We start from the raw sequence: 23,475 nt of genomic DNA, 5'->3' as shown, positions 1-23,475 counted from the left end.
TCATCGAGCTGCTATTTGTTTCTTTGTTTTCTAGGTTTCTTTCAAGTTATCATCATGCTGGTTTTCACCTATATATATTATGTTGCATTTTCATGACCGGAATCAGAAACGAACTGTGGTTTATGAAAAAAAGTATGCTATAAAAAGGGGCCAAAAATATGACATTGACACTTGATTTCGAATTTACGAATTGGACGTGAATACAATATATAAGAATGAAATTAATAATAAACTAAAGATATATCAATATAATGTGCAAGAACAACGACCTCAAGTGTAATTACGGAGTCACTACAGCCTCATTTTTTTGCAGATTTTAACATTTACATTGCATGTATTCAGCTATTAATCTTATGTTTCGTACTCATTTATGTTCACTCGATGTTTTGATTTTAAATGCAGTCGTATGGAGTAATTCCCTATCGCATTCTCTTGTTTATTGTTCATAAATGACATGTCTGCAGGCAGCCAGGTTGTGTCAGGTTGAAGGGACAACTGAGTACGTTTATTTTGATTCCTGTAATGACAATATTAACAAAGTTTATTTCCCCTGGGCTTTCGTGTTGCAGCTAAAGCTGGGTGCGTCATGCACGGACTGAATTATCGGCCTGGTATATGACGTCAGTCTCCGTATTATTTCTGTTTGACGGCGCTGGAAAGCCGCGTGTCTTGTCTGGAGGGTGTTTGTGACGTTTGAGCGTGAATCTCGCTTGGCTCTCACCCCCCTCACCAAGCTCAACCTGGTATCGTCTTTAACATGTCACCCTCGACGACTCGAAATTTTGCGAATTTGTGATGTTTGAGTCACTAATATTTATATCGTCAGTAATTCAGCCGTGTTGTTTTTATGCGCGGGGGCTCAGTAAAAAAAGTTTAGACTGTTAACAAAATAACACGTAACCCCCCCCCTTACATTCCGACAATGGACTCTCCCAGCGTTAGGCCTCTGCAGTAGGGAGTTGTTTGGTGGAGCCCGCAAGTTTCTCCTTACTTTAGACTTGATATTTGACTACTGTTTTCGGAATTAATACGGATTTTTAGCCGTTTACAGTACAGTTGTTCGCTGCTGGTTGCCCCGCCACAGTGTTTGGGGTGTGCTGAACGAGTGGCTGCCTGGGGACGGAAGGCAGGAGGAAGCGTCGGTGAGTCGGGCTGACCACGGCGGAGCTGATGATGCCGACGCTGCGGGAAAGCACCATGTCCCACCCCGGAGAGCATTCCCACCAGGTCCGGGTGAAAGCTTACTACAAAGGGTAAGACACCGTCCAATAATCACACTTCTTATCCCTGTTTTCACGTGGACTGGTGAGGATAAGCGATAAGTTAGCTCACAGGAGCTAACTTTGCTAGCGGCTGGCTAACGTACTCGGCTTGAGGTAAACTTGACAAGGCAGTCAGACAGGTGAAACTGACCAGGCGTGCCGCTACACAGGGTCTCAGCGCTTCGAGTCCACTACCGGCGTGTCTGATAGACACATTAGAGCGCCACGGTTTTATTCGCCGTAGATAAATGTGGTTGTTAAACCCTAACATTGACCACAGTCTGATGCGAAACTGAGTCGGTAGGCCAAGTTTCACCCAGATTACCGCCGGATGAGACCGTCCACCGGACGGTTTCGAATCAAGTCTATGTTGCTGACCTGGTCACAGCAACTTCCCCTGAGAGGAAATCACTGTAGGCTGGCGGCAATCTCTTCAGACTGCCCTGTTTTGGATTGTAAATGTGTCAACATCTGAAGTTGCTCTCAACTTATTTTCACAGCCGTAAACCTGAGTATCAGTTACCTCGAGTTACCTCGTCAGGACATTATTTCCCGTAATAAATCACCTATCAAACTCGTTTCACATCTTTACCTGAATGAAGACACATTATCATGTTCTCTACTGTACACGATCAAACAGTTTGATCACACATATTGAGATCTGATCTGAGCACTGCCTGTCCACGTCCCTCTACCTGCTGTCTACGAGGAGTTTGCTGGGCCGACCCACACAAGGTGGAGTAGCTCCACTCTAGCCAGGCAATGTCACAGATTGGCTGTTGGGCAGCATTGTGGAAAATCTGCCGCTACATCTTGTTAAAGTGTAAACGATTGAAGAGGAATTGTTGAGTGTTAGACTGTTGCACTTCACTGACAGTGAAGTAGAGGTTGAAAAGTTCCTCATGAGTCCTTTACCAGCCTGTGAACAAACAATGAATATGTTTCAATAGTTGGGCTTTTCCTTGAACACACCATGCCGTTGTCTGTTTTCTCATTCTTTGTCTCCTTAGTTTCATTTTCGCCTTGTCGTAATAGGCATTATATGAAACTTGGTCCAACAGTACAACAAATATTTCTGCTAAATTCAAAGTGATACTCAAATCTATGATCAAATCTGAGTTAAACACCAGCGGCGACGGTCCTCTCTTCACCTGTGGTTCAAAATGCCCACCTCTGATCTGTTCGCGGACCCTGTGATTGGCGGCGAGCCAAGACCCGAAAATCTCGTCATGCAAGTCAACTGCATTTAGACCTGTTGTATTCCTCTGCGACACACCTCAGGAACACTTCCACACCACCATCATTTGGTGTCATCGCTCTAAGTGAAGCATGTCAAGTATTCATGATGTTGCTGCTGAGGAATCTCTGCTATGCTGGTCGAGAGGGAAAGGCTTATCGGCAGGACACCAGTGTGCATTAAGAAAGCATGTTATTGTTTCCCGGCGAAGGTTGTGACACAGAGGAGCTGGTTAAAAGTTAACTGCTGAGCAAATGAAATAGCTTCTGTGCACCAAGCGTAGAGGTTCTCACAGGGAGGATTGGATGCAGACATTTTAATAGTTATTCTTGTCACTATAAAGTTATGTTGTAGATCTGCAATTTCATTTTATTGTTTAGAGCAGACTGGTAATAAAGTTTGTCACACTGGCTGTGTTGTTATTACTGAAAGTGCTGTGATAAACGTCACACTCGCTTGAAACTGTGGAAGTGAAATGGTTAAAAACCTGTCTTCTTTTCCTGTTTGAAAATGACCTTTGTGTAGTGCATGATAACAAAAACATGAGAAGGGAATGTGAGGGCGCTTTGATCTATGAAGGAAGTGGACGTTATTATTATTATTTTTTTAAACTGAGTACACAAGGCTTTTAAGACTGAAGCATCATTTCTTGCCTGATTATGTGTATTTGTGTCCTAAACACTGCACTTAACAGTTGAATAAGACATAACACTGATTTGAATTATCGCTGGTCCAAGCTGATTATTAGGTCAACAGTCACTACAACACCACCCTGCTGCCTATGCTGTTCATTTGAAAGTTCATTCCTGACTCTTTCTCTGTCGCGCTCTGTGTCCACACAGGCAGGTTAGTGTCAGTCTCTGTGGTCGCTGCCTGTCACTGGTGCGTCTGTACCAACAGAGAAACTACTCAACCCATGTAGTTTGACTGAACTGCCGTGTGAGACAGTGTCTTTGAGCAAGAAATGAGTCATTGAATTACAAATCCTCATTGTTGTCTTTTACACATTGTATTAGCTGATAAATTACACAGCATATCCCTCCTTTATTCCTCAGCTTGTAGTCACACAAACTGTTTCTGTAACTGTAGCATATTTCCCCAGTTTCTCCCTCTTGTCCTTCAGGCTGTTTTTCGCACAACTCTGCCCTCAAGTGTAGCTAAACTAACTTCAGCGAAGTGATAAATACTCCACTTACGACACGTAAATGAAATAAATGAATGGAAAATGGGGACTCGACCACATGTGATGTGGGTCAGTCTGATGGGGAGACAAAAGCGTCATTCAGTCGCTGTGGTCATCTTTTAATAATCATTCTGAATTTAGGTTCATATTGGGCAGAAGTGGCAGCTATTTACTCTTTAAATTGTATTATAATCATAACTGGGTGTCACATCAAAACCTTATTTAATTGTATCAACCCTTTTGCTCAAATTCGACTCAGGTTTCGGAATAAATTTGAGGCACCAGGCTCTTCATCCTGCAGTCAAACATCGACAGGTTTTAGCTGCTTATGAACAGGATTCAGTTATTTTGGTCCTCAGAAGAAACGGGCTTTACTTTTCAAAGGCGCTGCCATCTGCATCAGCGCACCAAGGCCGGCCTTTGTCGAAATGTTGGCGCTTCTGCCTGACTTACTTTTCACTTTAGCTTTCAATGACCCTCGAGCAGCAGAAGAATGCCTGTAGTTTAACAGCCTTGTGGAGGAAACATCTCACACACGTGTACTTGGTTTAAATTTGTCAAGGGCTCTGAGGCACACACACACACACACACACACACACACACACACACACACACACACACACACACACACACACACACACACACACACACACACACACACACACACAATATGTGATTTGCTGTCTGTGAAGTTGTCCTAGTTTAGTTCACAGCCACAAACATGGCTCCCTCCTGTTTACGACTGCAGGTAGAGACAGTGTTGCCTGGAGACCAGAGCATCCTGCGGAGATCTTTCTAGCTGACCTTAATGTGACAAGATTTTAGGGAACAGTTCTGTGTGCAGACCTTTGTGGGGGTGAATTTTGTCGCCTTTCGAAATATACATACATACAATTTACATACTGAATCAAACATTTATGGCCCGTTTTATGTGTCCTATTTGTCCTCTCCCTGCTCTGCTCTTTGGTGAGGTCGCTTCTGTTCATGCCTGTTTTTGCGTGGAGACGTGTGTTTCTGTTGTGTGGAACATGTGCAGGTGTGTTCTGATAAGGTGTTTCGGAGAGGGCAGACCTGCTCGTGGCAGCCCTGACAGAGAGATGGATGCTGCTGGTTGCTCGTGGAAGCCCAAAGAGGCACTCTGACCCTCCTTCCTGCTTGAGCGCTCACCAGTGACGAATGGCTTCACGCTGGGCAGATGGGGCCGCTGATTTTGAATCACGGCAGTTAAGACGCCAGGGGCACGGGCCTGCAGTCCCCCATCACCTCCCTCCCCCACTCCCCCGCTAATTTAACCGTACTCTGGGACAGTAGAGAGGAATGCCAGGTCTGCGTGGAATGCCACTTCCTGCCTGTTACTCACCAGTGATGAGCTCCCAGGCGCTCGCTGTGCAAACCTGCTCTGAGTCACTGAGACCAACCACACGTCATCTTTTTGTCACGGAAATGATCTTTGATTAGAACTGGTAGTGCAGAGGGCCCAATAACTGGACTGTGAGGAATTCAATAAAACCCACGGTTGACACTGAGATCGGCTGTGTTCACACAGTGTGCTTCAGCAGATTTCCACTAGAGGTCAACCAGTTATAGTGTATTGAAACTGATGCTGATTTAAAAATCGGAGCACGGCATCCGAGAATTTAGTGTTTCCATTTTATTGAAACTCTTTTCTCTCCTTTTCACTGAGCTCATGTCGCAACTTGCACCAAAAACATGTCTTGCTCACACAAGTCTGAATGTTGTGTTTGTGGCCCTCTGTGTTGTCTTGGGTGGCGTCTCTGCAGGTCGCCAAACCAGGCTTTCTGTAGCCCTTTGTGTTTCTGCCTTAAAAGTTGTAAATCCATCTTTTTCTATTCTTTGTTCCTGTGGCTGAAGTCGTTAGCTGAGCCCGTGTCTGGGAGGATGTTGTCTGAGGTGCTTGATGCCCGGTGACAGAGATCCCCCCTGAGTTTAATGAACACCCACAGCTCAGAGCCAGTTACACGTGACCCAGTTAAAAGTCACCTGCTGTCATTAATGCGCCGTCTGGCTCCTGCATTCTCATGCCATGTGTGTCTGTGTGCTCCTCTGATGTTGCCGGAGCTTCAGGAGGAAGGGTGCTGGGCCAAAGGGAGTGATCAGAGTGATACTGCCGGAGCGCTCGTGCACAGACCCCCACTGCCCTGCCACCGCACCGGCAGTGATTAACACCAGCGGCATGGAGGAAGATGAGTGAGAAAATGCAGCCTGGATGGGAGGAGGTGGAGACATTAGTCTGCTTGACTGCTTTACATCCTCTAAGTGTGTCATTACTTACACTTTCACTTGGGCCATCGCCATCAGACTCTGACGTTTATTTATACTGGATTTAAACTGGTGCTTCTGTTCATGAGTGACGAACCTTCCAGCTAAATCTAGCCAAACATTGATACTCTGGGAAATTCTTTGTCTCCTTTGTGTGGACCATAAGCTCCCACATCTAATAATTATATTAAAATAGGTGGTATTATCGTCACAGTGTAGGAAAGGATGAGCACAATTCTGTGTCAAGGTTTGTAGAGTAAAGAGAACAGTTTGTCGAACTTCACGTCCACTGTAGTGCACTTCATCATTTTTAATTGAACCACGATAACCTCTAGCTTGTGAATTTTCTTCATAACATTTATTTCTTACACAAAAGCTCACAATAGCATCCCTTTTCTTTCCTGATAATAATGGCGATCTCATCTGTGCCATTTGGAACATTTCTTTTTGAAATGAGTTTTGAAGATGATGTGTATTTATGGTATATTGTTGGTCGCCTTTCGCCCCATTGATGGCTTCATATATGCAGTTGGTGACCATATTCAGGCCTTAACACGCGCCTATCATCTGCTACGTTTGGAAAAGTCTGTGCCAAAAGGCATAACGGCAGCATACATATTTCCGCTTCAACCAACCTTTAATACAGAAGAATCACTGCGCTGTGTTTACTAAACACGGATGCATGTTTTCCCCTGAAAAGCTCTGACCCTCCACTGACCAGACTCCTGTTCTGTCCTTGACTTCTTCAGTCGATGTCCCGGGAAATGTGTGTTATTTACTTCACGTGTCAGGGTTTTATATTCATACTCTGCGGCTCTCAAGTTAATGAAAAATGGACCCCATCTTTGATGGTGGTAGTAAACAGAGTGCAAGGTCTCTGCAGGTTGCTTCCAAGCTCCACCACATCTTCGTTTTTCCTTCAGTCGCGTCTTTCCACGCCTTCTTTTTTATACATTGCATCTCTTTTTCTGATGTGTGTGAGACTGTAAAGACTGCTATCTCCATCCCCCCCATCTGTAAAAACTACTGAGGCTGGCCAGATGGCTGAGCAGGAATCAATTCTAATGATGCCTTGAAATAAAAACGCCTTGCAGAGGGCACCCAATATAATGTCAGACATTATATCACATTATAAAATCTGCTCACATGTGACAATGAGTAAATGCAACATGTCATGAAGTACTGATGAATCCACATATCACACGGGAAAGAGAAACAAGAGCAGGCTTCTCTTGTTAGCCTCAGCTTCTTCACACAAATGGAAATTTTACGACACGGTGTGGTGCATTATCTTTAACTTTCTGTGTTTTATGCTCGTATTCAGCTGACCTGAGAGAAAGCGTGTTCTCGGAGTCAAGGTGTGATGCCGCTTTGGTCACATACTGAGAGATCTGTGTGAAGGAGAGTGGATATAGTATCAACTAATAATACTCATTCACCGTCGCCAACTTGGTGGACATTGGAATTATTATGTGGTGTCTTCTTCACAAATAGACTTAATACTTCTGGATTCCGTCTTATCTTAGTCTTGACTACAGCACTAACATACACGAAAAGGGATTTATATATTCTCTGCTTGTTTGTTACTTAGAATCCAAGGTTTGAATGAGATTTGATTGGATGAAGCATCACATCTGTCACGCGTGTGTTAGTCATTTGTTTGCATATGCAATTGCTCCACTATTTAAATCTATTTCACTTAATACAGTCAGTTGTTTGTTAAAACTTAAGCTGCACTGTAAAACCATGAAGGACTCTCACATCCACCATTATCCGTGTCTCGTCTATTTCTAGCATCTCCTCTTATATCGCAGTTTTCCTCTGACAGATGCACCGAAAAGCGAGATGTGAGACTGTCTCGCACCTCTGCTTTTTTTGGAACACGCAGCCGTTTTCATCATTCTTTTTCACGCTGTTCTTGCTAGGTCAGACTGGAACTGGGTTTACCCGGATGAGTGTGCAGAATCTGGCACCAGGACTCTGTCCAAAGATTATTACGACCAGCATGTTTATTAGTGTTTAGGGAAGGTCACAGGGATGCTTCCCCTCGCAGCTTTTTCAATCATGGAAGACCACAGTGTAGAAGTTAAGATTCCAACTCAGGATTGAGAGCGATAGGGAGTCTTGGTCAGAAGCTGGAGTGACGGAGGGAAGGGGACGTCTGGATGTTGCTGATAAAACTTGTCCTGGCAGCAATAGATAAGCAGTTGTGGATGAAGGAACGAATATCCGGTGTCATGCGGGTGCAGACCAGTTCAAAGGAACTGGTCTTAATGATATTTGAAAGTCTGATCTTGTTTGAATTCACACTTACTGACTTTCCTTCTCCCTCTGCAGCGATATCATGATCACGCATTTTGAACCCTCCATTTCATACGAGGGCCTGTACGGAGAGGTCCGAGACATGTGCTCGATGGACAACGACCAGCTCTTCACAATGAAGTGGATCGACGAGGAAGGTGAGGGTTTGCATCAGTCCATACATTTTCAACCTCTCGCCCTTGGCTTCGTCTCACCGTCCTCTCCCGAGTTCTTATGACGGAACTTGACAGGTGATGCCCACGAGCGATGCGCCGATCAGGAGTTTTGCTGCTGATCACCGATAGCAATCACATGGATTGACAATGAATTTGTAATCACAGTGATGAGACCATCTGTGTACATGTGGAAAAAGTGAACCATAAAGTCTTTTTAAGTAAGAGATGTTTTTATGTACCCCTTCAAAGAGGCAAAACAAAAACCTTGCAGCATGCAGCAACTATTCTGTCAAAAGGACGACTGAAAAACATTAAATTCAACGTCATACGTCGCACTTTGGTGAATCTCTTGAGACTTTACCATGTCTGTGAAATATTGACTGGCTGCTTGTTGCGGCACTCCAAGACAGAGAGCACTGCATTTATTAAAGTTTCCATTCCGGACGTTTTCAAACGTTTCAGATTTAGGTGGCTCATGAACGCTGCACACGACTCCAATATGGCAATGGATTCGGTCGTATCCGACCGACTTGCTCATCTAGCTCGTTGAAATTAATGATTATTTCTTGAGCGGTTTGCTTAGTGTTCCAAGTGTTGCGGCCTGCTGCTGAGGAACCAGCGGTCTCACTTTCACATGCCCCTAAAACTCTCCGTGCTGCGTCAAGTGCTTCAGCTTTAAATGGCGTATTTAATTTTGATGCGCTTCCCTGCGCGGCATTTTCCCGTGCATGTGCTGCTGGACGCAAACTTTACATGACAGATTGAAACTTCCACAGTGAGCAGCGAGTAGAGAGGAGCGGACGCATCACATCCAGCGGGGATGTTGTGTTCGGCAAAGACAGGTAGTGATCAGCATTCACCGATCACGCTGAAATTGGCAGATCATGATCGGCGATCGCAGCATCCCACGGTGCCTCAGCAGCCTGAAAGTTGAGCAGTCAAGAGAAATGTAAGGTTCTTTTCTACTCAAGACCGAGCTGCGCCGCAATTCCCACTTGTCAGCCAGTTAACCAGGCGGCGGTAATGGTTTAGGAAAGATGGAGCTGTCAGATCACTCTACTCAGGAGAAGGTCAGAGTGCCCAAACTAATTACTGGGATCGTTTGTGACTGCTGGCCTGAAGCACATTATCATCTCAGTCATTAGCATGTTGGTGGAAGATGCTAGACGCCCGTAATGGAGTACTTTACTGATCAGATGTAGCTTCTTCTTGCACCGCTCGATCCATGGAAACCGCTGACACTTGTCTCCGCTGCTAACTCCTGATATTGTTGCAATAATTAGATAAAAGTAAAAATGGAAGGCTTGATTTTCATCTGCGACTTGACAGAAACCACCCACACTCACGCCTTCATTAAACAACTTTCAGATACACCATGTTTCTTCTGATTTAAAATTGTGATTCAGAAATGTGTTCTGGAGCTGAGTGAAATCTCTAGCCGCCATCTCTGCGCCGTTCTCCTGCATCTTGTGTATGTAAATTGAGTCACATCCCGAGTCTCCTCCTGTGTTAGGTGACCCCTGCACGGTGTCGTCTCAGCTGGAGCTGGAAGAAGCGCTGCGCCTGTACGAACTCAACAAAGACTCTGAGCTCATTATTCACGGTGAGTCTCTCCCTCACAGGCGCTGTTTTTCACACATGCTGATCTCGTGCACCGCAGAATTAGATACATCCTTTTTCAGAGGAGAATCTTGTCGCCGTTCTCTCAGCTCTGACTGATGGCGAACGATAACCTTGAGCCACAGTCAGTTAATGACTTTGGAAAGATTCTCCGTCTAATTACACACCGAGGTAACGTCCACACGCACAATGGAAAACATTCAATCTGATTTGTGCTATTACTAAATCAACTAGAGCCATATGAAATGGAGACACTTATTTCATGGAGGTGTTCTCTCATGCCAGCAATAAAAGTTTGTTGCCCAAACGCAACACAACAGTAAAGTAGGTGCTGCTGAATAAAAATACGAACTCCAGTAATGTCATTTATATCATCAAGAAACTTTGATTTTAATTTTCATCCCTTAACATCTGTCTCACTGAGGTTTTACTTCAGTGATCATTAACAGAATATTTGTGTATTTAATGTGCTGTTCCCAGATATTTTTCATTTTTTTCCCGAATTTACTTTTCTCAAGTGAAAGAGGTTCCATGCCATTCCTGGTTTTTGGGTTGACATCAGAACAAGAGATACTTGTCAGTCAGGCAAAGGGGTTGCAGTGGGGACATCGCAAAAACTACAACTGAAATGTTTTTATAATTTTGTCTGGTTTTCCCATGTCTTTTACTTTTACATTTCCCATCTGGGTTTGTCACAGCAAGGCCTCCACCTTCACCCACCTTCACCCACCTTCAACCTGCTCTTGTTGCGATTCATGTTCCCCTTCATTCTGAACCTCAATGGTTGTCTTCCTCTTCTTCATCTTCAACGTTCTGTGTCCAACTCTGTCCTCTCCATGAGTCCAAACCTTTTGTCCTTCCTAGCTCTAAACTTCGAGACCTTTCTCTGATCGACTCATTTCTAAGCTGTTCCTTTTTCAATGACAGCTTCAGTATCTTCATCTCAGACTCTTGTGACTCTGACTCCTGAGTCTCTATTGCACTGACCACCACTTCTCCTTTCTCCACCTCCCCACCCCCTCATTCCCCCTGCCCCCACCTGCTCCAACCTGCCTGCATGTTCTTCTTCATCTTTCCCATCACTCATATTATTCCTCCACTCTGCTCTTGATAAATATGTACATCACCCTCATTTGCAAAATTAGTCTTTAAAAATTGTAGTTAGTATGAATTGGGGCACTTTTTCTGATCCACAACTGAAAGAGCATCTGAGCCTCCGGTTGCAACCTGCTGCCTCCTTCTATTTTATCGTCCTGTAATATTCTCAGCCTCACAACAAATGTATATTTTTGCTCTGACCTATGAAAACAACCTTTTGACGTTGTGCTTCAGCCCCTCGAGCTCGGTCTCATGCACATCTAAACAAATGGTACAAGATTTTGACTTGTGAGATCAGGGTCAGATCAGACACCGCTGGGGTTGTGAAGATTTGATTGACAGGATGTGTATGTGTTGGAATCTGACCCGTGGGTGGCTGCGACAGCCGCTTTCTGGTGAATGGAAAGGTTTTAATCAAACCAAAGGTGAGAGGATAGCGGTAAAAGAGGGTGGGAGACGGGACACGGCGGTGCCGCAGGGGGGTCGCTCGGTCCGCTCGCTAACAAGCTCGCTGGCTGAAGCCCACGCTTCACCTCTGACTCACACTTCTCCCCGTCCCTCTCTCTTGCTCTCCCACCAACTTCGTCGGCTTCTTTCCGGGTTGTCTGTTCGCTCGTGCTCCGAGTTCCTCGCACATGGCTATGAATGCATGATTGTCAGAACAACACCAGCGAATTTCAACCAGAACCGCTCAGGTCGTCGGAACAACAGAAGTTCATGCTGCAACTTCTGGTGTCATGTTCAGTGATGGCAGTGTTCTTTGTGTAAACACGGATCTTCTTCTTCCAGTGTTCCCGTGTGTGCCGGAGAAACCTGGAATGCCCTGTCCAGGAGAAGACAGTGAGTTCTGATTTTGCTCAGCAACACTTCTGTCCAAAAGACATGGTGTTAAGTTAGTCACTTGAGATAGACTTGCTATAGCTGAAATATGTTTATATTCATAAATACAAGTGACTCTCAGATTTGTGGGAATAAGTCGTGTCCATAAACTGAAATTAAATTCCAGCTCGTCTAATTGATTTTAGTATATATGTAAATGTGATCGGGCCTTCAAGTATTGCTGATGCCCGTGATTTCATGGTCAGTAGCGTTACAACCCCTGCTTGGAGCGGATTGGATCTCATCCATGTAATATTGTCTTTCATACAACGGCGACCCTGAGTGAGTGCTCTCTGTGTCTTCCTCCAGAATCCATATATCGACGGGGAGCTCGGCGCTGGAGGAAGCTCTACTATGCCAGTGGACACGCCTTCCAGGCCAAGCGCTTTAACAGGGTGAGATATTGAGCTGCGTCACTGCCTCACTTTCACTGCTGAGTCACTGTTGAGTGAGAGAATTTTGGCTTTCATATTTCCTCAGCCGTGATTTTTAGCTCTTAAATAAGAGCCTGCGTAAAATGGCTGAAGACTCCTTTGCTTTGACTGGGTTTTTAACTGATTATTCAGTGACAAAACCTTCCATTTCTTTTGTGTGTCTCTATAATCTATAATATCGTTTGTTAAAATTCTTCAGCCGTTCATCCACGCTGAGGTGTGATGATAGATGATCTTTTAGTGCTGACGTCATGAGAGCTCCTGCTCATGTTGCAAGTATAATCCATCCCTGGTTCATTCTGGAGCTTGTTGATGTCAACCTTCAGGACGATTGTCCATCAGATTCCAGGGTGTCCGCCATGGTTGGAAAAAGTCCCGTTCCATCTTTCATTTGTATCTCTTTCATAGTTTCGCCCTCCTCTGCATCCTCTCTAACCAAACTGTAAGCAATGAAATTCATTTTTGATGAACATATCCAACCCTCAGGGCCACAAACTATTCATCTGTGGGGCAAATAAGGAGCTTAATTGGAGGATGCTTGATTGATGAGGGGGGCGTCAGCTCCGGCCTGGTTTTATTGTAAAGCAGCAGGAGAGGATGTTTGTGGAACTGCTACAGCTGCTGCGCTGTCACAAAGAGTAATGTGTGATTTTTCAACGTGCTAATTTCTCTTCCGAGCAGAGAGCCCACTGTGCCATCTGCACGGATCGAATCTGGGGTTTGGGGAGACAAGGCTACAAATGCATCAACTGCAAACTGTTGGTGCACAAGAAGTGCCATAAGCTGGTCACCGTGGAGTGTGGCAGACCGATGATTCAGGTGAGGGCCGTGACTCATGGTGCAGCCGTGAGCTAACAGGCTGCAAGTGCTTTGTCTCACGTCGTGGTTTTGTTGCCCAGGAACCTCTCATGCCTGGACAAGCATCAAACCAGATAGATCCGGCAGAACAGCCAGGTAACACACATGCAGAGTTTATATACGTCTTAACACTCCTGACCTCCTTTGGTGGCCGAGTTAAGTCCAGTCAGGTGGTTGAAAGAGTGCAGCAGCTTAGCTGTTGCTATTGTTAGACCATGACTCCAAACTCCCTTTTCTGAGATCACTGCAAATTTATATTAAAGAGTTCATCGACCTTGCATTAAAATGTGTTTCAGTTGATTAATAAATAAGGAAGCTAGACAACAAGTCAAACTATTAGGGCCCCCCAGAAATCCAAATATTAAATGTTGTAACGAAAAATTACTTTAGAGGGATGTTCTTTTCTTTCACGGTATTCCTTTATAAACAAACTACTACATGAAAACCAGATGAAATAATAGCTTAAAAATACAATCTAATTGATGAGAAGGTTTATAAGTAATCACCTTTTAATATCTGATGTCATAATGGTCAAATTCAGGTTGATTCTGTACACATTAACTTAAAGAAAACAGAGAAAACTCTTTGCTGCATAAAGTTCTCAGGACGTGTCTTTGTGCTTCTGTCGTGAAGTCTTTTAATAACTTCAATTTCCATCACTTTTACTCTCCATCATGGATGTTTTTGTATTGACATCACTTTATATGATGTGGAGCACCTGCAACTGGTGACTGATAAATGTTCCATGTGGAAGAAAGTTTATACGTGTTTCAATTTATTTCCTGGATTAGATGTATCAAAATGTAAGTCCTGGCCCGACAAAATAATCTGCAACACGGTGCAGTGTTCTAGACCCAACTTTGGAACCAATGACCTTAGCATTACGCTGTACTTTACTTGTACTTTACTTACTAGTGGGTGCGGCTAATATTCTGGTGCGCTCTATAGTCCGGAATTGACGGTAACTAAAGAGATACCAAATGTGAAGGAGCACATCACCTCACGTGCGCCGATTCATTACACCTGTCATCTCTCAGAGCTGCGACACCTTTTGCTCAGTGACTTTTTATTCTTTAGTTTTAACAACGCTGTGGCAATTATCCATCGTCACTGTCTAAGTGTTAATTACTGCCTTTCTGCAGGCGGTCATAATGTAACTGTCTGCGGGATCTATGTGTTTGCTCTGATGCCATCCAATTAAGAGTGGTGCCTCATACATTTTAGCTATTAGGGTGACTCTGCAATGTTTCAGTTTGTGGCTCCTGTCTTTGGGATGTTGTGAGTCGGTCGCACAAAAGAAAACCTCTTCTGTAACAACGCAGAGTGGAAATCATCTGGCACCGAAGAGCTGTGAACAAAGAGTGTGACTGTCTCTCACCTGCTTTCTCTCCTCTCTCTGTCTATTTTTTTCCTCGCCTCCTCCTCCTCCACTCCTTCTGTCTGTCTGTCACTGTGTCTGTCGCGCTCCCTCCTTCCTCCCAGGCCCCCAGAATAAAGATTCCAGAGAAAGCTTGACTTACGACGGGGAAGAGAAAGAGGTGAGAGAGAGAGAAATATTTCTGAATGCCGTTGATGTGTGACTCACGGCGTGTCAACCTGTCATATTGCCAACAAAGATGTGCGTGGATGTATATTTAGAGATGGAGGTCATGAGAGGAAGCAAAACGACTGTAGCTCTATTCATAATTTGGACTTGTCTTTACATACATGCTGCGTGCGTGCACGTGTCTGATAGAGAGCGCAGAGACTTAGAAACCCTAGCAGTCTTGGTGGGTATTGATTTCCTTTGGTGGAGCTAATAAAGTAGCATTTTATCGCAGCTCTTAACACCAGAGGGTGATGAATGGCCAGGGATGGAGTTTGGGTTGGGAGGGGGTGTGTTGCAGGGAACGCTGGAAGATGGATAAAGAATGGATGGTGTTGAACACAGATGGACAGAGATAAAGGAGAGCTGGCCAAATGATCTTATCTACACTTCCATGTCTGGCTCTGGGGATGGGCTTGTTACAGGGAGAGAGGTGAGATGGATAGGTTGTGTAGACGGTTCACCAGAGAACAGATTGCTTAGGAGGATGAGGAAGATGAAGGGAGATAGGTGAGAGAAGTGGCTTGTAATACAGAAATGATTGATCACACCACAATGTTTTCCAATCTATCATTACCGAGATCATCTTTGACCAAAGTTAACCCTTTTGTGGTGCTGCTTGTTTGAACATTGTTGCTCTTCAAAAGTGTCTCAGAGCTTTGTGACCTTGTCCTTGTTCTCCCACTCGTCCAGGCGAGAAGCAGTCGAGACACGGGGAAATCGCCTTCCAGTCTGGGCCTGGCCGACTTCGATCTGCTGCGAGTGATCGGCCGGGGGAGCTACGCCAAAGTGCTGCTGGTGCAACTGAAGAAAACGGAACGCATATACGCCATGAAGGTCGTGAAGAAGGAGCTGGTCAATGATGATGAGGTGGGACTCGGATCTCTAAAGTCAATATCACCTTCGCTCTTTTAATCTCAGAGCTCATGGTAATTAAACATAATGTGTTTGTCTTTGTTGGCCAGTCGGTTGCGTATTGAGTTTCAGTGTATGCAGTCGGGAGATCCAGTTAAAGTGCTCTCTACTCCCACCTTCAGGCAACTTGTATAAACAACTGCATTTCTCTCCAGGAGCCCATATTGATCCCATTAGAATCAGAAAAGCTGATTATCAACACGATAAGTCCGATCAGTTTTTGAAGTGGTTCCATGAATGTTGAATGTTTGTCTGCTGCGTCCAGATGCATCTTTGGCTCTTGCTTGCGTCACTGCCTTCACACGTGGCCACAGACGCCTCCCCTGCCTCGTACATCATCTTGAATTAAAAGTGCTGCTCCATGTTTAATCCATGAATTTGTTCCTAACTGCACAAACGCGTGTCTGATGTGTTTGATCATCCGTGTTGTGTATCCAGTCTGAAGCCCCCAAGGTTCGTTTGTCAGGCCCATTTGAAGTCTGTTGGCGCAAAAGCGCAGACTTAATCATCATGTCATTAAAAATTGATCTTGACGTAAACATGAAGCGGCGCAGCCAGTGGCAATGGTGCTAGTTAGCCTTCGTTAGACACATTTACCGTGATTGACAAATTGACAAGCGGCGCACGATCAATGGTCAAGCGCTCCACTGTCCGAGCCCCATCAGCGAGCGCAGCAGCCGTGTCCAGACTTATTACCGTCCCGCCGCTCCCGCGCCGCTTCTCTTAGCTCAGCCTTTTTTCCTGCCCAGGCCTGTGAGCCACACTGGTGGTTAAAGGTGCCGCTGGCTCAGCGCTTTCTAGTTCAAGGCTTCCATCCTGCATGGTCTCTGACTAACGTTCAAGTGTGTCTGTCTTCCAGGACATTGACTGGGTTCAAACAGAAAAACACGTTTTTGAGCAGGCCTCTAATCATCCCTTCCTGGTCGGACTCCACTCGTGTTTCCAGACGGAAAGTCGGTGAGCTGGACTTGCACTTGTACTTGGAAGTCTGTGTTTATTAGATGCCTCAAAATGGATTTGATCCCGACTTATTAGAGTTTTGTTCACACTTATAGAAATAGCTCTTCCCTTCATGGCTGCTAACTTAGTTCTGACAATTGTGGTCCTCAGTGATCTGTATTAAATTTGATGTAAAAATATGCAAAATACAAATAGCTTTTCATAAAAATGAAGAAAAATGTATGAAATAAAAGTTATTATTTATCAGAACTGAATTAAAGTGCATAATTCGGCCAGTGTTTAAAGTAAAAAAAAACTAGGCTTTTCTATGAAAAAAAAGAATTCTTCACAAAAATAAAGAATTATAAACATATTACACTTTGAAATGCCATAAAAGTGATGTAACACGAATATTAAGAAAAGAATATGTATCAAGGATCCAGTATGTATTTCTTTTACCTCTCATAATGTGTTATGTGAATATTGTCCACTCTAGTCTTCAGCATTGATCACTCCTCTGTCGTTCTATAATGGAGGAACCTTGACAGTTGTGAATACTAATGGACAGATGGAGAGAACTCATTTGATGTCTTCACTTCTTCTAGACTCTTCTTTGTTATTGAATATGTGAACGGCGGCGATCTCATGTTCCACATGCAGAGACAAAGGAAGCTCCCTGAAGAGCACGCGAGGTACCGTCAGGCTTCCCCAGCTGCTGACTTCAAAGATCCTCTGTGTTTGTTCTGACTCTGTTTATTTTTAGTTTAACTGGGTGACTTCTATCTCCAGATTCTACTCAGCGGAGATCAGTCTAGCTCTCAACTACCTGCACGAGCGAGGAATCATCTACAGAGATCTGAAACTGGACAATGTCCTGCTCGACTCGGAGGGACACATCAAACTCACAGACTACGGCATGTGCAAGGTGAAGGCCCTCTGCCCCCTTGTGGTCCTCGTGCCACCAGCGTGCGCTCTGATGGATGAGCTCACCGAGATTGATTTTGTTCTTACAGGAGGGCTTGAGACCTGGAGATACCACAAGCACCTTCTGCGGTACTCCCAATTACATCGCCCCAGAAATCCTCCGAGGGGAGGACTACGGTGAGAAGACCTTACAAACCTGCTCAGTAAAGACTAACTCTAGTCGGTGGAAATGGGCTTTACGTGCAACACATTGACAGATTTCCAAAATGTCCGTGACGTCAAGGACGCAGTTATCCTCCCCGTGTCCACTCACGATCTTGCTATGTTGGGTTTGAGAGCTGTTGACGGAAAAGCATCTGCAGGACAGCACAAAGCTGAAGGGTGCTTCAGGACAGAAATAAAACTTGGAAACTTGAGAGTATTTCAGTCAGTGTTTGGCTCGCTTTCAACTCCAGTTTTGTCTGGACAAAGCAAGTGCTCGTCTGATCAGCAAGACTTGGTGGCAAAGGATGCCTTGTTTTTGTCTTTTATTCCTGGGAATCTGCGGCTGGCTGATGTAATTATGAGTTATTATTATGAGTCAAGAACTATGAGTGAAGAAAACAGTCTGCGGACCACCAGCCCGCGGTTTAATTTCCATAAACACCCCACTCGTATTGTGCTTGAAGTTATTGTTTTTTAAGATCAGGGAAAACAAGAGGAAATTAGAAAAAAAATAAAGAAATAAATCGATGTAATTTGTTAAACAGCTGAGTTCAGCTAATTAATGAGACCGACAAAAATTGATAATAATAATGATAATAAAATGAATGTATTATTGAATGCGTATTTCAATATTTAAGTCCACAAATGTTGATTTTGAAATGAGCTGTAATCCAGCTGTGTTGTGTCAGTCCCATGCCACTGGACTGCAGATATAATGTTTAAAGAATGAAACTGGAATTGGTGTCTGAAATGGGAAATCCATCAAGCAACTACTGCAAATGGGTTTTAATATTAACGTGAAGTGAAATAGTTGCTCTGCTTTGTGCGCCGATGATGAACAAAACCACAGATGTCGGGAGAGACATCCAACTGTGCTGGTGTGCTCTCAGGCTTCAGCGTGGACTGGTGGGCGCTGGGCGTGCTGATGTTCGAGATGATGGCTGGACGGTCGCCCTTCGACATCGTGGGAAGCTCCGACAATCCCGACCAGAACACAGAAGACTACCTCTTCCAAGGTAGGGCTCCCTGCCACCAGCTCACACCTTTATTTTTGGCCTGTTAGCCTGGAGCCATCTGTTGGTGAGGAATGTGTGAATATGATAATTAGTCGGGAAGTTACGTTAACATTCGACGGCTTTATTCATGTTTTTCATATGAAGTGTGATTTTTGTTGATGCTGGTTGTACCAGCGACTGTCTGAGTGCTCCCATGGGACCGTTTTCTCACCCCTCCTCCCCCTGTCTCCCACGCTCTCCCTCTGCAGTTATATTGGAAAAACAGATTCGCATCCCTCGCTCCCTGTCAGTCAAAGCAGCCAGTGTCCTCAAGGGATTCCTCTACAAGGTAGGCCGGCTCCGACGGGCCAGGATCAATGTTAAACAGTGTCGGCCACCGGGTGTGACATTATTATGGCCTTGGTCACTGATGATGTGTCATATCTCAACACCTCGGGTTATTCATCGTCCCATCGTGTCTGTCTGGCTCGCACCTTCTCACCCACACATCATTTATCTCTCCCTTCATCCTGCTGCTGTTTTGAGCGTCACTTTTCTCATCAGACTTGCTGTGAATCTTGCTGTTTACCCTCCCTCTGTCTCTCAGGACCCGAAGGAGCGCCTGGGCTGCCACCCTCAGACGGGTTTCGCTGACATCATGGGTCATCCCTTCTTCCGAAACGTCGACTGGGACCTTGTGAGTCACAGGCTTTTTTCTCCTTGGTGTTTGGCTCGCACCACTCCCCCAGTGTCAGCACTTGTGCTCTTATCTGTCTGCTCCAGTCAGTCTGACTCGAACCCACAAGGTCGCGCTGAGCATGGCAGAGCATCATTGCCTTGTTTATATCGACACTTTCATCAGACGCATAGCAGACAGTGTGATGAAGCCTGAGCACCGTGTCTTATATTAGTGCTGTCAACGCTAAACAGGAATCTCATGAACACAGTGGACAAACCTTGCATTGTTTCTCTCAGGTTCTGTTTTGTTTTTTTTTTAATTATACAGTCCGCTTCTTTTATTACATTTTCCCCTCCACTCTGGTTGTTTTTGTGTTGTGTTGCTGTGGGACCAGGTTCTGGTCACAAACAGCTTCATCCACCAGTCTGTCGCCTGGGTTTCATTTCTTTCCTACTGCAGTTCTGGTTCTGCTCGGTGTGGAGGTGGCACACAAGGAATTTGAATTTCAGATGCATGTTTATTGAACAGGCTATAAATTCTTGGACGTTCTCATCTCAGTGACCCTGTCAGTCATTGACGGCTAATGTGAGCATCAACCGTCCTCACAACACAAGAGACAGCCTGGCGCCAACATTCAGCCATCTTTCATTCACTTCACTTGCCGTTTTTAGGAGTTTTCCTGGTGAATTCTTGACACATTGAACCTGTCAAAGGCCGAAGCTTAAATACTAGCCTTGGACAGATTTACTGGTGCACAAATTTGTTTTGAGGAATGCTCCGCTAGCCCACATGAAATGACTTGGCGGGCCGGGTTTGGCCCCCTGGCCTTGAGTTTGACACATGCTGTATGTACTGCAGTGGTGGAGCAACAGACTTGTTTGGGCCAAATGAGTGTTCCGGTCGAGTCTTTGAACAAGCAAAGTTGTGGACTGAGCTTGGGCTGTCATTCACTGACAGACAACACAGACTTGCTCGACAATAAAAGGTGCAGCAACACACCTGAACGTACAGTCCCACAAGACACAAACCTTCACCGAGGCATTTATGTTCACACACTCGCAGCCATGACTGATGGAGCGACACAAACATCACACAGGTGATGACAGAGGACGCACAAACTGCCGCGCACACACAATGATCTGGAGGTCAGGTGCTTGGAGGCTCGCTGGTGATTGTTGCTGCCTCACAATTATTGAGATTTGCAGTGATGCAGATTTTCTAAATGGAAATTGAGCCACTGATAGATTTTCCAATAATTCTTTAACCTTTGTTATCAGCAGTGGAGCCAGGTGCTCCGATAACTGGAGGTAAGGCGGACGGGAGGAGGGCCGGAGCCGTGGACGGACTCACTTCCAGTTTAGCTTCCAACACGCTGCATCCTTTCATGTTAAAACGTGGACAGACAGACGAGGGCAGACTGACACGCAGACGTGTTCCAGTCAATACCAGGCAGGCAGCTGGGCTGCTGGCCAGGAAGCACCGCGACCTCTTTTCTCCCTGTTTGGTCTGGGACGACGAGCTGTACCAGTCACTTATGTCTGGAGGGATCCGATGACACTCCTCCCTCCCCCGTCCTGCTCAGCCGCAGCCTGAGAATTTGACCTACAGTGCTCCTGCCCGCCTGCAGGGGGAGTGCTCTGTGACTCGTTTCCATGGCTGAAAGTAACTCTGTCTTCCTGTCGTTCTTCCAGCTGGAGCAGAAGCAGGTGGTTCCACCGTTCAAGCCCAACATCTCAGGAGAATTTGGACTCGATAACTTCGACGCCCAGTTCACCAACGAACCCATCCAGCTCACGCCGGACGATGAGTAGGTTCCTGACTCATGAGCACACACCACACACAGACACACCAAGTCAGACACGCGGTCACCGCCCGAGTCCTGCTGGAGACGTGTGCAGACGTCATCGAGCACAGCAGCGCTGGAGACACGGCGCAGAGACCAGAGGAGACGCCTCACTGACGCTCTCAGACTCAAAGATACACAGTGGAGACAGACACTCGCCCGAGAGAAAACAACATGACACCACGTGAAGACGCATGTACACAAGAGCGAAGCCCCGAGACACGTTTTCACTCTTTGTCGCCTCTCGAAACTCGTCTGGTAAAATCAACCCAAACTCTGTGGCTGCTTCTGAGTCACAAGCTGAAGTTTAGTATTTGAACGAAACCAAGTGTGAGTCATAGTCATGGTGGACACAGCGACTCAGTTTCCATGTCCTGTTCCTGTATGTGTGCCATGCTAGCTGCCTCAGTTGTAGTGAGAGCGCCACCTACAGGCCTGGCATGTGTACGACACTGACTTGGTCTGGACGCCTGGAACGGCTCCTTCTCTCAGAGCACTTGTTGGACAACAGCAGGGGGAAACTCCTGTCATGTGTTTGTGTTTGAAACGTTCCTCTTGTGTCTTGCAGCGACGTCGTCAAGAAGATCGACCAGTCGGAGTTCGAAGGCTTCGAGTACATCAACCCCCTCCTGATGTCTGCGGAGGAGTGTGTGTGAGAGAGACGGCAGCCCGGTGCTCACACACACACACTCACACTCACACACACACACACACACACGCACACGTCATGTGCGTCTCAGTGTCTTTGAGCTGCAGTGTTGGAAGACAAACCTTCTGACAAGTCTCACTTCCACGATCGAGCGCTTCTTTGCCAAATCCAGTCTCACACTCTGCCATTTATAACCACTTGCCCTTAAGTCCACAGTTTTTGTTTCTGAATTATTTTTATACCATGTAAATCTGCACTGATGTCATGCCCTGCCGCGGCCTGTTGTCGACGGGGCGAGCCAGATCTTCCGAAACGCTTTAGGGGACAGAGACGCTCCTATCAGGTGGCGCCGTGCTTCCACGCCATCTTTTAACTGGAATTGTAAAATATGAGATTGAGATGTTAGACGATGCCTTCCAGCTTCGAGCAACACTTTTTCTAAGTCACTCACCGCTCCTGTAGAAGAACCCTGACACGTCCCTTTAAACAAATATATATATAGATATATTTTCTCTCTTTTTTTAATTTAACAACGTAGCTGCCAACAAACCTGTCGTCCAGAATAAAGTAGAAAAAAAAAATCCCGGATCGTGATGATCGCGTCTCTTCTCCCGGAATGAAGGAACTCAATCGGCAGCGTCCAACTCACACAAGGAAAAACTGTGAATGAAGCTGAAAGCTGGAGCTCAGTCCTGCAAGAAAACACACATCCAGAGGACCAAAAAAAAGAAAAAGAGCTGGTACGTTCGAGTGGCTGCAGCGCCCGCCGTGTGCTGCTCTCCGTCATAGAAATGATCTATATATTACGTTTTGTTTGTTCTTTTTTTATACTATGCCTTTCTTTGGGTTTTTGTACTTTTTCATTCCATTGTAAATCTGATTACTGTACGAGTTCTTCAGCAGCCGCTCCGGGCGTCTGAACACTACGAGCAAAGTGAGAGGACAGAAGCACATTTACCTGTTACTTCGACTTTGTTACGACTCTTGTGATCCCGATCGATGTTTTCTATCATGCAACTGTTACGGGCGGAAACTCGCCGTCGCGAGTGGCCAACACCCGACTGCTGACCTTGTTATTGTTAGTGTGCAAAGAAAAAAACAAATAGTAAAATAAACATTTTATTTCTTCTCTCGTTGTGGGAATAATTCTGTTTGTCGGCGAGACTTGTTCTGTCTGAACGGATTCTGTGCTTCCGCGTTGAGTCGTATGTGGCCCCCGAACCTCACTCTGCGAGGGTCCTCACCAAGAGATTTACGAAAAGAAACTGCGCCTCTGAGACTGGAGCTGTGCGTCTGAGGATTTGGATTATCGAGCCTCAGCTTTTCCACTCCTCTGATCACATGACTCAATCCGTTTTTTTTTCCTCCCTAAACACCCTGAGCCCTCCCCCGAGGGTCATTGACACCGGAGCCC

The 23,475-nt window shown here is 45.5% G+C and overlaps 1 protein-coding gene across 1 annotated transcript; it reads left to right on the top strand.

The window, feature by feature from the left end:
- The first annotated feature begins 919 nt into the window (after positions 1-919).
- Positions 920-23,190, top strand: prkci (protein kinase C, iota). The gene is made up of 18 exons (XM_053883098.1): positions 920-1,253; positions 8,300-8,421; positions 9,953-10,042; positions 11,947-11,997; positions 12,346-12,431; positions 13,152-13,289; positions 13,370-13,424; positions 14,811-14,866; positions 15,607-15,783; positions 16,688-16,785; positions 17,373-17,459; positions 17,557-17,692; positions 17,781-17,868; positions 18,786-18,911; positions 19,160-19,239; positions 19,498-19,587; positions 21,261-21,376; positions 21,981-23,190. The coding sequence occupies exons 1-18, from the start codon at positions 1,171-1,173 to the stop codon at positions 22,066-22,068; spliced, it is 1,767 nt and encodes a 588-aa protein (XP_053739073.1). The 5' UTR covers positions 920-1,170; the 3' UTR covers positions 22,069-23,190.
- Positions 23,191-23,475: the final 285 nt, after the last annotated feature.

Source organism: Synchiropus splendidus, chromosome 13, assembly GCF_027744825.2.
Source record: "Synchiropus splendidus isolate RoL2022-P1 chromosome 13, RoL_Sspl_1.0, whole genome shotgun sequence".
In the NCBI taxonomy this organism is placed as follows: Eukaryota; Metazoa; Chordata; class Actinopteri; order Syngnathiformes; family Callionymidae; genus Synchiropus; species Synchiropus splendidus.
The sequence above is the reverse complement of the archived record's forward strand: the minus strand, read 5'-3'. Positions and strand labels throughout refer to the sequence as shown.

Excerpts from the sequence above, each read along its gene's own strand:
- prkci (XM_053883098.1), top strand. The coding sequence starts at position 1,171 with ATGATGCCGACGCTGCGGGAAAGCACCATGTCCCACCCCGGAGAGCAT. Across the intron at positions 8,422-9,952 it reads GAAGTGGATCGACGAGGAAG|GTGACCCCTGCACGGTGTCG; the intron begins GTGAGGGTTTGC and ends CTCCTGTGTTAG. Across the intron at positions 19,588-21,260 it reads GAAACGTCGACTGGGACCTT|CTGGAGCAGAAGCAGGTGGT; the intron begins GTGAGTCACAGG and ends TCGTTCTTCCAG.